The 14,335-nt window shown below is 43.4% G+C and overlaps 1 protein-coding gene across 1 annotated transcript; it reads right to left on the minus strand.

Annotated features, from left to right (window-relative positions):
* Positions 1-1,106: 1,106 nt before the first annotated feature.
* sap30l (sap30-like) lies at positions 1,107-7,970 on the minus strand. Its single transcript, XM_070982238.1, has 4 exons — positions 7,226-7,970; positions 5,020-5,142; positions 4,499-4,597; positions 1,107-3,304 (listed from the first exon to the last, which is right to left on the minus strand). The coding sequence occupies exons 1-4, from the start codon at positions 7,409-7,411 to the stop codon at positions 3,176-3,178; spliced, it is 537 nt and encodes a 178-aa protein (XP_070838339.1). The 5' UTR covers positions 7,412-7,970; the 3' UTR covers positions 1,107-3,175.
* Positions 7,971-14,335: the final 6,365 nt, after the last annotated feature.

Below are 14,335 nucleotides of genomic sequence, written 5' to 3' on the forward strand. Positions count from 1 at the left end.
TCTGAAGGCGGACTTTGATCTGTCCCTCTTTCATCCCGATGAATTCGGCGCATTAACGCATTTTTATCCCAGTGTTACTGTACTGTAAACTTAGTCCGGCTGTTGTTGACGTTTCTTGTCGAAAATGATTGAATTTACTGAATCTACCTCAAAATTAATGTCACTGTCCGCTCGGAGAAGACACGAGAACACGAGACTGAATGTTGAGAGGACGCACAGCTTTCACTCCGACATGTAAAACACTAAAACTAAAAGGGATAAAAGTTTATTACTGTGCGAAATGTGGATGGAAATGTACATTGGATGTGAAGTTATATATAGTTCCGTAAATAAATGAATTATTTTATGACACTCCAGCTGCCGTGAAGGTGTATTTTTTTTTTCCTTTTTCTTATTCAACGGTTATTTTCTCCAGCAGGGAATGTCTGCATTTTTATTTTCTCTTTTACCTGTTTTTCTTTCTTTTTGGGTGGCCAAATTATACTCAAAGGAGACGGATCAGTCTCCCGACAAAAAGAAAAAAAAAATCTATCTAATAAATCTAATAAATATCACCAAATTTTGTAATAATTTAGAGTTAATTCTAAATTCATTGTTTCTTGTTTTGGAAATTTTTATTTCACCTCGTTTTATATTTCTAGAATTCGGAGTTTACACGTTTGGATTTCTGACTTTATTCACAAACTTACTAATAACAAATGTAATTATTGAATTTTAATTTCAGGTCGGTGTCGGGGCTGTTATCTTCAGAGAATCCAAACCTGGTTCAGAGGTCAGAAATCATGTAACTGCACACAGTTTCTATCATTCATATAAACCTTCTGTTTATAATCCTGTGCCAATTAGTCATACATGGAACATTTTTATAGGAACTGTTGACTCTAATTATAAAACTCCAGTTTATTTATTGGGGGAAAAGAGAAGAAGTTTGGCTTTTAAATAAAATTTTCCTCCGCGTATAAAAGTAACATCAACTCAACAAGTTTCACTGCTGCTATTTTCATTTAATTCTGTCCTCGTTTTAAAACTAAAAGGAGGGTCTGCAGTGACACCTAGTGGCCAATGGCGGTTAGTGAAACAACAACATGAAGAAACAAAAACATCCATAAGAAACAATTCATTTTTATTTTCACGTGTTCATACATATGGTGTATTAACGTGTTGTGAATGAATAGAGACGAGAGTGTTGCTTCTGCCTGTACAATACATTTATTATTATTATCATCACTAGGAGCAATAAGCAGCCATATTTAAATATCTTTTTTTTTTTTTCTAATACAACAATTAGGTTACTGTGGCCTGGCCTATGTGTTAATAAAGGTGGGTGTTATCTACATGACACTAACAAACCTACAAGCAAAACAGAAAATAGAACAGACACTTAAAATAATAACAATAATAATAATAATAACCCTGTCAAAAGTAGATGAACTCAGTGTGGCGGACAAACATAAATACAATGTGTGACGGAGGATTTTTGGAAGAATCCCGACAGAAACTCCAAACTGTGTGAAACCTACGTAAAAAAACCAACAGAGAGTTTTGAGAAGATGAAAGAGTGAAAGTTGTCCAGAACCTGGAGGTTTGAGCAGCGCGTGAATTTAAAATCAGCCTGTAGGTTTTCAGCAGTGATGGATTCTTCACACTAAATGTTTCTTATGAACTGGGGTCACTGGTGGCTACTGGTGACGTCCCATCAGGGCTTCTTATTATTGAAACACAGACCCAATCCAACAAATAAGGCTCTTTCTACACAATTCATCAATTACTTGAACATCTGTCAGATTAAATATTAAGAAAATTGGCAAGTTTTTCTTCAATGTTTGCGTTGTCAACTCAATGTTCACACTGTGAGTCAACAGGAATATTTCAATTAGGACTAAAAATGTAAAAAACCTTTTAAGACCTCATCAACCAGCGTCCGCTAAACCTGCTTTGTGCCGGCCGACGTGGAGGGAGGGCGTGCTTTAGTTTGATTTACTGTTCAAAAGGAGAGAAAAGACCTTTTTCTGCTTTAGTCGTCTTCTTGAAATCCGTTCAGAATCAGATCAAGAGTTGAGATGTTGTCCACTCTAAACACTGCTCTTAAATATTAAAATGATGCTAGTAATTACTCTTACACCCCTATCACACACACACACACACACACACACACACACACACACACACACACACACACAAGATGGCGAAAACAAAATCACACACGCAGACAGACTGAAGGCTGAACTAAAGAGAGAAAACTGGGTTACTAAGAAAAAAAATGAATAAACGTGAGTCCACACGCATATCAGACAGCTAGCATGACGGAGAGGAACGGGCCACGGCCAAATGCTACATCATTCACCACCACCTGTCCGTAAACGCATCACCTCCAGCTGGAAAAGGGCGACTAAGAGATGAAGGATCTGGACTGAGATCAGCTTGTTTTAATTTGTTTCAGACATTATCGAGAAGGATGGTTTGGACACGAATTCTCTGCCGACGTTTGGCGTGACTGCAGCGTAAAGGCGGCGCCCTTTTCTGATGGTTCATTCATTCTCAATTTAAAAAAAAACATCACTCAGTTCCAGCGCGCTTTCCTGTTTGGCACAAGCACTCCTCACAGTCAACATGTTAACAGTCAAATCGGCAAAGAAAAGACACCCCAAATTACCGAAACGTGTTTCCTTTTTTACTCTTAAGGCAGCGATTTTGTACATTGCATTCGAGCAGGTGACTGAGGATCGGACGCTCTTCTTTTGTATATACTGATAAGTTACGTTACAGCATGACGACGTAAAACCCTGCGGAGCGGGTCCTGGTCCTCCACAGTCTTTAGGGACCCGGCTTTTGCGGAGGAGAGGAGGAGCGAATGCGCTGGAGGAGGACCGGCCGCCGCGTGACGGCGTGCGCGGAGGCTGTTTTTGTGTGAGGAGGACAAAACGAGCAAAGGCGAACTCATCCCACCCTGAGTTCTCCTCCGTTTCGGTGAAATGTCCTCGAGGGACAGCAGGAGTTTGTGTTCTGGTCTCACGGAGGACTGGGACGGTGACAGGGTTGCAGGAGGAGCTGGTTTTGGCTGTTGTTGCGGTGAGTGGCGTCCAGGTTTGGAGAATAGCCGCCGTTTGCTGTTTGTCACTGCGGGCGTCGAGTACTGACGGAGCTGCTGCTGCTGCTCTGCTCGCTGTCGGGAAGTTTAGTCCAGCGGTTTGCCGCCGTCGCCTTTCTGGTCCAGGCGGCTCTTGCTGCTCTTCACCATGTAAATAAAGTAGGTCAGCGTCTCCTTCTCGTTCACGGGAATATTCCTGAAGTGACGACTCACCGTCTGCAGCGGAGGAGGAAGAGAGGAGGTTAAAGTTCAAACATCCACAATCTCATATCATTTTATCATTCATACGACCAAAGGAAGATATCATGTGATACGCCGGCTTAATGGGCCTGATCCAGATGTTTTATGGCTTTAACTCCAACAGCAACAGCTGAATATTGTCCAATCAAGACTGAACTGAAGCCCACCTAACGGCTGTTTGGGTTTATAAGGCCAAAGAGGAGAAAACACACATCCTGCGAGCAGCGCCTCGCCACTTGGCTCTGCGGCCACTGGTCCTCCTGAACGCGGGGGCCAGCTGTAACTGGTTGTGGGCTGTTGACTGGTGCTTTATTAATGATGTGGGAGGCTCATTAATAGGAGGGCCTGAACCTGACTGGCAGCCTGGGGAAACATTCAACTTGCAGCCCGGTTTCATTCACATCCGACGCCGCCGCCACCCCCCCCAGCCCGCCACAGAGGAGGTATTTGTCAGGATGAGGGCTGAGCCAGCTGCATGAAGTCCACCTGTCGATTTGGCAAATTAGCCTAACAATCTCTCCATGACCAATTACTGTGGAATAGGACCTGCGACACTACGTATATCACGGCAAATGAGCAATATGGAGCCGAGGGTTGAGAAGAAAGACGCCGGGAACACCTAATGAGGGCGGCCCAGCGGCCTTCAGCGTCACACAATGTGAACTACCACAGAAATCTTTCAAGAGAGGAATCAAAGAAAAGGAAGTTTCTGTGAGCCTAAAGGTGAGAAAACATGTGCAGCAACACCTTTCAACGCCGTTTTGGACGTTTTGCCTGATAAATGACAAAGAAACATTTTGTTTCAACACCAAATACAAATAAAGTTTTGTCTCTGTCTTCGTCTGCTTTGCTTGGCTCTCTGTCGCCGTCTCATTCTCTTGGCTGCTCACATCTTTAACATCAGTAAATATGGCCGAATGCAGCTGTACACGAGTTACAGGACCTGAAGTTTGCATGTGACGTTCAGCAAACTCAGCCCTGATTGTTCCCGGGCCTTTACAGAGCACTACCCTCAGAGCAGGGACTGTCCCAGGACCAGAAACTGTGCCGGAGAGACCAAAACAGACACGAGGTAAAGTTCCTGAGTGGCTGAAATGGGCTAACATCCTGCATATTCACCTGGCTTCATGGTCAATGTTTGTCATTCACAGTGCAGACATTCAGCTTTACCTCTGCCAGCTGGGCCTTGTTGAGTCCGGGTCTGGTCTGCAGCTTGTAGTGTCGCTTGTAGCGCCTCAACGTGTTCACCTGCAGCTGGAAAAGGTCGACCTGAAAGCACGACAGAGACAGGGATGCGGCCGGTCAGTGAAGTGTGAGAGCCCTCGTCCATCTTGGACGCATTTCGATGAGACTCTCAGAGGACTCTGCCTCGTTCTCTGCGTTCAGAGACAAACTTTAATGGTCTCACAGAGAAACTGGGTCACTGCAGCAATGAACACTAAAAAGCTCACAAGGTCAAATCTAAACCTCCAAAAGGAGCAACAATAATGATTAGAAACTTTATTTACGCAGCAGCGTTCTGGTGGTTATGGAGGCATGTTTTTACAACAATTCCACCACAAGTTTTTAGGGCTTCCTGCGTCAACGCATTTACTTTTGTTCCTCTGCGTGACTGGAAGCTCCTCTTGCTCTGTGGTGCTTCAACTCTGATGTCGGCTGAACGCTGTAACTAACATTTTGGCTCAGGTTACCTCAGGCACCTCCACGTCATGATCCGGGGACTCTCCTCCATCGTCACTGGTCTTCCTCTTCCTCTTGTTGCGGACACTCTGGATGAAGTTCTTGTGGAAGTCGCAGATGTAGAGGTGTCGCACCTACAAAGACATCGATGAGTGTTAAAGGAGTCGTCTACCGTGTACGAAACCTTCGCCTCAGATCAAACACAAACAGCAAGAAATAAAACAAGAAGCATTGAGTCAATTTGTGGAATATTCAAGGTGGAAACATTTGATGGGAATTAACAGGAATTTAAGTGAATAACAGGAAATAACAGGAGGAAAATGGGATGTTTGATCAGGCTGTTTTTATCGTGTCACACGCAGACAGAGAAGCTGTCTGACATGTCATAAGGAGACATGTCTACAGACTGTCTGTAACGTCAATCATTTACATTAATTGTGTCCCGTGAACTCGTGCATTCACTCGCTCAGGACATGTGACTTGTCACATGAGTCCCAGCATGCCTTGAGAAACACACAACGCTTTCGAGGAGCAGATAAACCTGGACAGCGACACGTTCAGAGACAATGCCGTGTGCTTGGGGCCAGGGTTGGGCTGAAAGCCCCGGCGGACCCCCCGGTTCCTCCGGCTCTTTGTGCATTGTGCATGCATCCTGTTGCCTTTAGCGCTCAGCAGGTAGAGGGCACGCAGCATATTACACATGGCAGGAAAATGACCCTCCCCCGGGTTTGCTTTGTCTGTGTGGTGAGTTCATTAAAGACATTTACTAAAGAGGATGAAACGTGAGCACAGACAGCAAAGCTAGACTTTGTCACAGAGCCTCAAACTCAGTCATTTTTATTGCATTTGCTTGAGTTTTGCACGGTTTTCAATGTGTGTCCCATCGACGACAGGCACTGCAGACAAGCTTGAGCTAGATCAAATAAACATGAGATCCACCGAAAAATTTTAACGCAGTTGACAGACAGAAGATCAATCAACAGCCCTGATAATCGATAAATCCTTTGTTCTGGATCCGGCTTCTTCGGTGTGATGATTTGCTGTGTTTCGCTGAGTTATCCGACTGGAAATCGATCTGTGTGGGTTTTGGACCGTTGGGGAAATAAGACAGTTGGAGGTGACACTGGAAATCTTTCTGACGTCTAACAGACAAAATGCTTAATGATGACAATAATCTGCAGATTAATCATTGGCAGCAGCAACAATATATTGTACTTCTACTACTAGACTTGGTTTTATATGTCTGTGCCAATTGTCTCGCTCAACCAGTTTCCCTCAACATGATCTGACAAACAGCATATTTGTCACCGCTGGCACTGAACGCAGGCCTGTCCAACCTAAACACGCTTACAGCTGCAACGATTAATCAATCAGATGTCGACTATTAAATGAATCGCCAACTATTCTGATAATCGATTAATCAGTTTGGATAATTAAAAAAGCCCAAACTCTGATTCCAGCCTCTTAAATGTGAATATTTACTTTTTTTTTTTTTACTCCTCTGTGACAAAAAATGAACATATGTGGGTTGTGGACAAAACTAGACATTTGAGGACGTTTGGGAAACACTAATGGACATTTTCCACCATTTTCTGACATTTTTATACACCAAAAAAACAAATCGACGATGAAAATAATCCATTTCATCGTCGATTTGCGCGTCTGACGTTTAAAAACACTGCATGTAAAGGACAAAATGACGCTAAACCGCCAGGACTGATGCACTTCCAGTGTAATCTAGAGCTGACGTGTGTGCATTTCATGGTACGACTCTGCGGGTTGTTTAAGCCACTTCGAAGTGAAGCAGTTTGCCGATCTGGGGTGAAGCAGCCCGGCTAGCTTCCCTGGCAACAGCCATTTTCTGAAGAGCTGCGGAGGCGTGTTGCAGGAAACTGTTGCAACGACGGAAAGCTTGAAGTTGATGTGGGCAGGACTGTTGTCCAGGTAGCTAGCACGGCTAACGTTAGCTTGATATTTAGCCCAGCTGAGAGCAGATTTAGCTGCAAACAGCGACGACAACCGCAGCTACGGTGACACTAACAGAAGGGGAACGTTTGAATATGGCCTTTTGTTTATTCACGTGAACTGACGCAGAGCGGCTAACTTGCATTAGCTACCAGCTGAAGTTTCCCCGAGAGCTCACTTTCAGATATCACCTCACACTTACAGTGATTCGGGAGTCAAAACAGAATCACGTTGTGTTTCAAGTTCACTTACACTCTTGTCGATGTCCAGTTTGAGTTTCTTCTGCGATATGCTTTTCTGGATCCTCTTGCTGAAGGAGGCGTTTCCAGCTGACCGGCCGCAGCGCTCTCCGTCCTCGATCAGACAGCAGCTCTGCCCGTAAAACGGCGGAGCGGGCGGTCCATCGTGGCTGTCCTCCTCTGTGCTGAACCCATTCATTCTGTACGACTCTAATGCTCTTTGTGCGATGGCCCAAACAATGAAATAATCAACAAGGAGCCAGCGTTGGGTTAGCTACCAAGTCTCTTGTTCACGCGTTTCCCTTTTGTCAGACAATCCGGTAGCGTTAGCTTGATAGCTTGGCTAAGCGGCTAGTTGGCGAGCTGTTCTATCCCGATCCCGGCGACTTATTTCGAAACGCCTTTTGTTAAAGACATATTCCGACAGCTCTCCGGTAGATTCACACCACAAAACAGGTGCTGCTAACGTTAGCTAGCTGCAGTTCGAGCAGGACCGCAGGGTGGCTGAGCTGCCGCTAACGAACAAATTCCTATGGTGAGACCGCCACCGTTTGCCCCGTAACAAGCCGCTACGTTTCGCCGAGATTCACGTATGACAACAAATCCGTACGATTCTGAGCTAAAAGGCGACAACCGACCACAACAAATGACACAACTTTGACGGAATCACGTATTTAACAGCCTGCAGCTCAACAATCGCGGCACTCTTTCAGAACACCTCGTACAATGGACATGCTCTGTCTCTTTGGCGGAAGTTCCCGTCCTGGGCGACGATTGGCCAATTTTCCAAAAAGGCGATATTAGCGTGAGAATCTTGCTTTTCCATTGGCTGCAACAAACATCAATCTTCCGGCAGCTCTTCCTGTATCACTCGGCGTCATGTTTTGTACTGTGAACAGGAGTTAAAGGTGGCGTCGCCGTCACTTGAAGGGACTTTTAACACTGCAGCGGAAACTTGTAAAAGGAGATTTACAGTTAGCATCAGCTTTCATAATGAGCGCGTGCTAGTGAATTTCATCAGCTCGGCCAACTGTGAAATAAATCTAAATGCATATGGATGAACGGGAAATCCACATTCAAAGTCTTGTCACGGCAGTGAGGTCGGCTCTTTGGGCCAGAGACAACAGAGACATTATTAATATGCAGACTGTTGTCACAGTTGGCTGTTTCCAACTTCAAAGACTCCTTCACAACAACGGCAAGGACTGATTCATATTCCTCCTGAAATATTCATATTCCTCCTGATACTCACGCACCGAAGTCAATATGAATGAGCACAGATGTGTTTACTTCACCAAAAGGGTGATTCCATTTCCCACCGCACGGGGGCGACAGAGGCTAGCAAATGAATAGTAATCTATAAGGACGACACTAAAACTCCTTCACATGCTGTACATTGTGTACTTGTATTGTCTTGAAGTTTTGAGTGCTTCGTATTTCAGCCATTTTGGTTACATAGCAAGTATTATTACTTTAATTTAAAGGAGTGTTCTAGCAATTTTATATGACACACATAAAGTTGGGGACATTGACAGACACAGATTAAGAAAGTAGTCTTCAAAATAAAAGCAGCTGAGACTGATGCATCCTGATTTTTACTCCCTGGTTGAGTTTAATAAACTCTGGATGTTACAATTACTATAATGCATTTCAATAGAGTCTGTCAAGTCCCCAGCCTTTAACAAGATAACCACTGATGATATCATCAGGGTTGTTTCCCCCTGAGAGCTTATTCAGTGGTTTTCACAGGCTGAGTGGTCCTCTCCACAACAAGCAGACTGAACTTAATCTGTGAAATCGGTGAAGCGCCCCCTTAATTGTAAGAACCCTAAAAATAAAAACAGTTAATCAGTGTGTTTCTTTCAGAAATGAGCTGAATCCAATTAGCCTGTGGTTGTAGAGAAGTAACAGAAAATGTAAATACTCACGTAGGAATACCTCAAAACTGTACTTAAATGCAGTACTTAGATAAATAAATGTCCAGAATCACATTAAAGGGTGATTTGTTTATTCAAAAGTTTCAAAATGAGAGTCCATCAGAAAGTTGCTAACTTGTAGAGCAGGAAAGGGGCCTAAACCATCATATTTCTGACATTACAGTGTGCTTCCAAGTTTGTTGCAACAGTTTCGGAAAGGCTGTTTCCCATTTCGACGTGACTATACCCCTGTGCATAATGACAGATCCACAAAGAATCGGCCTGCACAGAGCCGTGACCTCAGCCCCATCCAGCACCTTTGAGCTGATACACCAGGCTTTACCCTCCAACATCACACCTCACTAGTGCTCCTCCAAATGCGAGCAAACCACTGCAGCTGGGTTCCTCCAGCTTAAAGACAACCTGAAACCAGAAGCGTGCAGGCTGTTCTAGCAGGCTGGACTGCCCACACGGTGAGTTGTGAGAGTTAATTTGGGGAAGCAGCCAGTCAGCATATCCAGAGAGAGAGCGAGAAAGAGCTTTAAAAGCCCACTTAAATGTGAAGGCGTCTGTGTTATGTGGGTTTACTAATGATGCTCTTTGTTTGTTGCCATTTGTCTAATGTGGTATTTGCTCTCGTGTGCAAACTCTCTGCCTCATCACACTCGGCTAATAGCTGAGAGAGGACGAGGCTGTAATACAGAAGGGAGGGAAAGATGGAGAGAGGACACCATAAAAAATATTAAAGGAGTAAAGACGATTGGATTACCTTTTTTGCTGGTAATGGACCTGGGCCTAATAAAGACTCTTTAATGGATATCTTTGACAGGAGGGTGTGGAAGCGTAATATCCTGGTGTCCCTCCTCACCCATGTATGGCTCATGAGTGGAGGAGAATACTGATTGTGTGCTGACTGATCGACTTTAAAAGTGGCAGATGATGGAGCAGCGAAACATTAACGGGTTTTTCACTTCGCAATTTAGAGGTTTATATCATCAGGGAAATGCCTGTAAGAGGCAATAATATGTAAAGTGGTCTCTCAGTGTATTCAAAGTTGTCCCTGCTTCTCTGTCTGTCTCAAAGCTGGTGTGACAGGTTGAGCGTTATATGACATCCCATGAGACCCAAGGAAATGGGCCACACTGAAGAGCAATATTACCTCAGCTATGAATAAATCACTGCTGGCTAAAAGCTGTCCAAGCTTGGGTGTTGTCAGATGAAATGATTATGAGATTAACTTTTAGTAAAAATGTGTTTTAGTGCCATCAGTCACTGAGATGATTAAAGTCATAAAATAAAAACACAGGAGGTGACAAGAGAGGCAAGTCGGCGAGCTCTGGGCAAGGAAAGTTCCCAAGATATGGATTTGGTGAGGAAATGATTATGGCTTGAACAAGCAGCCTCTACTTGAGTGCAGGTATAAAGAAAGGATTACCGAGAAAGACAAAAACTTATAGAAAGGCTATCAGACAAATCCAAGCAAGAAGAGCCAACACTGCCCCATCTGTGCTGTGTCTGACAAAATATATCTTCTCACCAGACAGTTCTCATTTTAGAGAATTTCACTGGTTTCAAGCTTTTTTGGTCTTCAATTATGAGATTTTTTCTGGGTAACATAATGTTTGAAACTGGAATTTCCAGACTTATAAAGCTGTTTGATCGACACCGACAAGCACAAAACTACTTTGTGGAGGTCAGAATTTAAGATAACTGTGGGTACTTTGAGATTAGATTTTTAAAAAAGTCAAAATTTCAGTTTCTGTTCGTGGGTATTTTTGCTGATTTAAAGTCATATTTTGTTTTTTTATCTCTTCTTCTATTGTTTCTTGTTTTCGAGAGAGAGCCGAGTTTTTGCAGCGATGGCCAACTGTATCTTTATCAATGACACTGAAAGAGCCTGTGAAATCATTTCATACATTTATTTATACATTTGTTAAAAATACAGCACGAGTTGTCAATCACTCACACCAAGGTCTTAAGAAAAACCTTGATAATGGTAATAAATGTACATCCATGCACTTTAACACAGAACCGGCTATCGACTCAAACACGCCATCAGTGGTGTTGTGAAATCTCAGATCAAAGATTCAATAAAATATCTTCAGATATATCTCCAGACAGTCAGACCTCCATTTCTAAGCCCCAGACGGAGACGTTATTGATCCTTCTTCAAAGAAATCAAAACAGAGTCCTTTGCAGCTCCGTTAATGCTCGGAGACGCCTCCTCCTATCGTGCCCCTCTCTTTTGTGGGATCCCCCAGGAGTCTACTCTAGGCCCCCTCTTATTTACTACATATATGTGACTCCTGAGTGAAATCTTGCATAGATGACAGCTGTGTGTCCTGTTCCAGCCTGGTACCACCGATGCATCATTTATTACGTCCCGCCTCCCTGAAATTGGATGTCCAAAGATTTCCCGCAGGTAAATGACTCCAAATCAGAAATAATTATAATTACTCCTTCTGGCCTCAGCACCAGCAGCATTAACTATACTGAGCTCCTTATCTAATAATGTTAAAAAAAAGAGGCCATAACTCAGGTCTACTTTTGATGCTCAGGTTGAAAATAAAAGTCATTATTAGAAAATCCAATAAAATCCGTCCTGTGGCATCGTCTTACACACATGATTTTTTCCCCTCTTAGCTTTGCATCCTCTTCTGCAGATGTGACACAGCACTTTATGGAAACCACGACCCTAAAAAGCACCTGCTTTTCCAGCAGAGTGAATGTGACTGAAAGCCAATTATCCTGCCTGTCACAGAGGGGAATGGGAAATTTCCACCACTGTCTCATTTTCTGACACTGGTGAAAGGGAAAACAGGTCCGCTCTGTGAGGAAACTATTTCTAGGTGGGGGTCTGATAAGCTGTCTCAACGCCATGACACGGTCTTCATAAAAAGACCGCGACACAATCTGAATCTGCTTCACTCCCGAGCGCAGGTCTGCTGCCTTTGACAGACGGTGTTCGGCCTTGAAGAGCCACATCGGCGGAAGCTGTTCGCCTCATGAAACACTAACGGATTATCACACACACGTGAACTTACATTATTACGTTATATTATTTAAGAGGATTTGCTCTTGATGCCAAGAATCTCAATTTATTTTCACTGGCATAAAAAGCAGGATTACAAATTGTCGGTATTAAAAAAATGCACCGTCCACAGCTTCCGGCCCTGTTTACTGATGTCTCCTCCATAGATCTAAACACATTTCACTTCAGTGCCTGTTCCTCCTGAAACACGAGCCAGTAGAGCAGCCTGTGTGACTGAAGCTCCTGCCATCTGTGCCCCAACAATGAACCCCCTTTCAAAGTCACCTAGATCTTTTCCTCCTGCCATCTTGAATCAAAATCAAAATCAGCTGGACGTGGTCAGCATTTTTTTTTTTCACACGCCACAGAGCATGATTTGATGCTAATTGCTTAATTATGCAGCATATCCTTTTATTTGTCATCCATCTGTGTCCCAGGTCTGCTAAGCTCACTCCTCAAATGCAGATTTTTTTCGTTGTAGTCTTTGGCCCCACACTACAAATGATGCTTTCAAGGGCGAGTCGTAGATTTCGTCGTCTCTCTCTGCTTTATACATCTTTTTTTGACGTATGTAGAAACACTCTCCAAGACTTGCAAACTGACTTTAATGCGAAGTTCATATCTGCCGAATGCTGTTTAGCAACATATTTTCTTTGTTTTCCCACCAATATTGGAGCAACAAAAACATAATGAAGTTTTTTTATGGTTATATTTAAGCACGTGGTTAAAACAAGGGAAGGATCGTGTTCCCGACTTCCTCCACAGTGCAAAGTTGAGTATCTGAGAATCTCAATGAACATAATCTTGGCAGCAATTGCACATTAGCCGCATACGTACTTTCTAGGAGGTGGGATTTCCTGCAAACAACTCAGAGTCACATGGATTGTGAGGTGCAGAAAGTCATTCACTAAATACTTTCACTGACCTTCATCTTGCATTTTGTGAAAATCTCCATTTGACTGTAAGCTTACGTGTTTATCTCTGCAGGTAGAAGCTGGTTTTGGATCTGTGCATCAGAAGAAGCTGGACTTCATCTCTTCGTTCTAGAAGACAGTGCTTCCTTTTCACAGAGGATCTAAGAGGCCAAGGACTCTGTCAGTCACCATGACAACATCATTAATGAGATGTCTCTGTCGTTCTCATATTGCAGCTGCAGCTATTTGGTCTCCAACAACAAGTCCTGAGGTCTCAAGGTTACTAAAGTGAGTAAACAGGAAAGCAAGCACTCTTTCTGTGCTTTCTATCATCGATCATATAATATCAACACTTATCATAGATAGAAGCTGCAAAATGCTTAGTGAAAAATGATCCAAACTCATTACAATCTGACATGATTCATTGGTTACATGTCATGAACAGACACCGTTTATAAGTTTGAAGTTTCACAGGAGCAACTGTTTATTTGATTTTCACATCAAAATGCTCCAATATGTTTTACAGCAACCAGGCCTTCAGCTCGAGTTAAAGTGCTTCAACAGGAAGTGATCATGCCCTGATCACCGGCTTCATCACTCATAGAAAAACGCTTTGTATTGATTCGAATATAGCAAGAAAAAAAAATACAGAGCATCAGGTCTGGAACCTGCCCGAACACCGCCGACCCCTCTGTAGCTGGAAGCGCTGTACATTAAAATGTCAAGGCGTGCAGGAGCCGCACAGGTCCGGGCTCTTAAATCAAACCAGTGACAAGAAAACACCAAATGACTTAATGATTCATTCCAGATCAATTTCTGTGTTATGTTTACTGTTTTCTGCTCGACGCACCGATGATGCATAAGAAAGTGAGCAGAATCAGCCGCTCTCACCAAGCATGGTGGCACTTTGACTTATTGCTTTGTGACCTTTCATGGCATTTGGAAAGGGCAACTCTGCAGACAGATGGTGCATACACATATGCAAATTGATAATGTTAGGTGATGGCAGCGGTGGGGCATATCAGTGATTCAAATTGTTTGCTCTGCACCTTGATAATGCCTCTCCATGCCGCTGATATTGGAGTTCCTGGGTCATTTTCATGTCACTAACACATACGGTACACCTGTACACCACACAGACAAAACTTTATCAGCGTAATCTGAATGACAAGACACAAAACTGTCAAACTGAGTGTGTCCTCTCAGGAGGAAAGAAGACCAGCTTCATTTTTTATGTGACTAAAATTGTAATGGACTCGACC

The sequence above is a fragment of the Chaetodon trifascialis genome, chromosome 16, assembly GCF_039877785.1.
Source record: "Chaetodon trifascialis isolate fChaTrf1 chromosome 16, fChaTrf1.hap1, whole genome shotgun sequence".
NCBI lineage: Eukaryota > Metazoa > Chordata > Actinopteri > Chaetodontiformes > Chaetodontidae > Chaetodon > Chaetodon trifascialis.

Excerpts from the sequence above, each read along its gene's own strand:
- sap30l (XM_070982238.1), bottom strand. The coding sequence starts at position 7,411 with ATGAATGGGTTCAGCACAGAGGAGGACAGCCACGATGGACCGCCCGCT. Across the intron at positions 5,143-7,225 it reads AACTGGACATCGACAAGAGT|GTGCGACACCTCTACATCTG; the intron begins GTAAGTGAACTT and ends ATGTCTTTGTAG. Across the intron at positions 4,598-5,019 it reads ATGACGTGGAGGTGCCTGAG|GTCGACCTTTTCCAGCTGCA; the intron begins GTAACCTGAGCC and ends TCGTGCTTTCAG.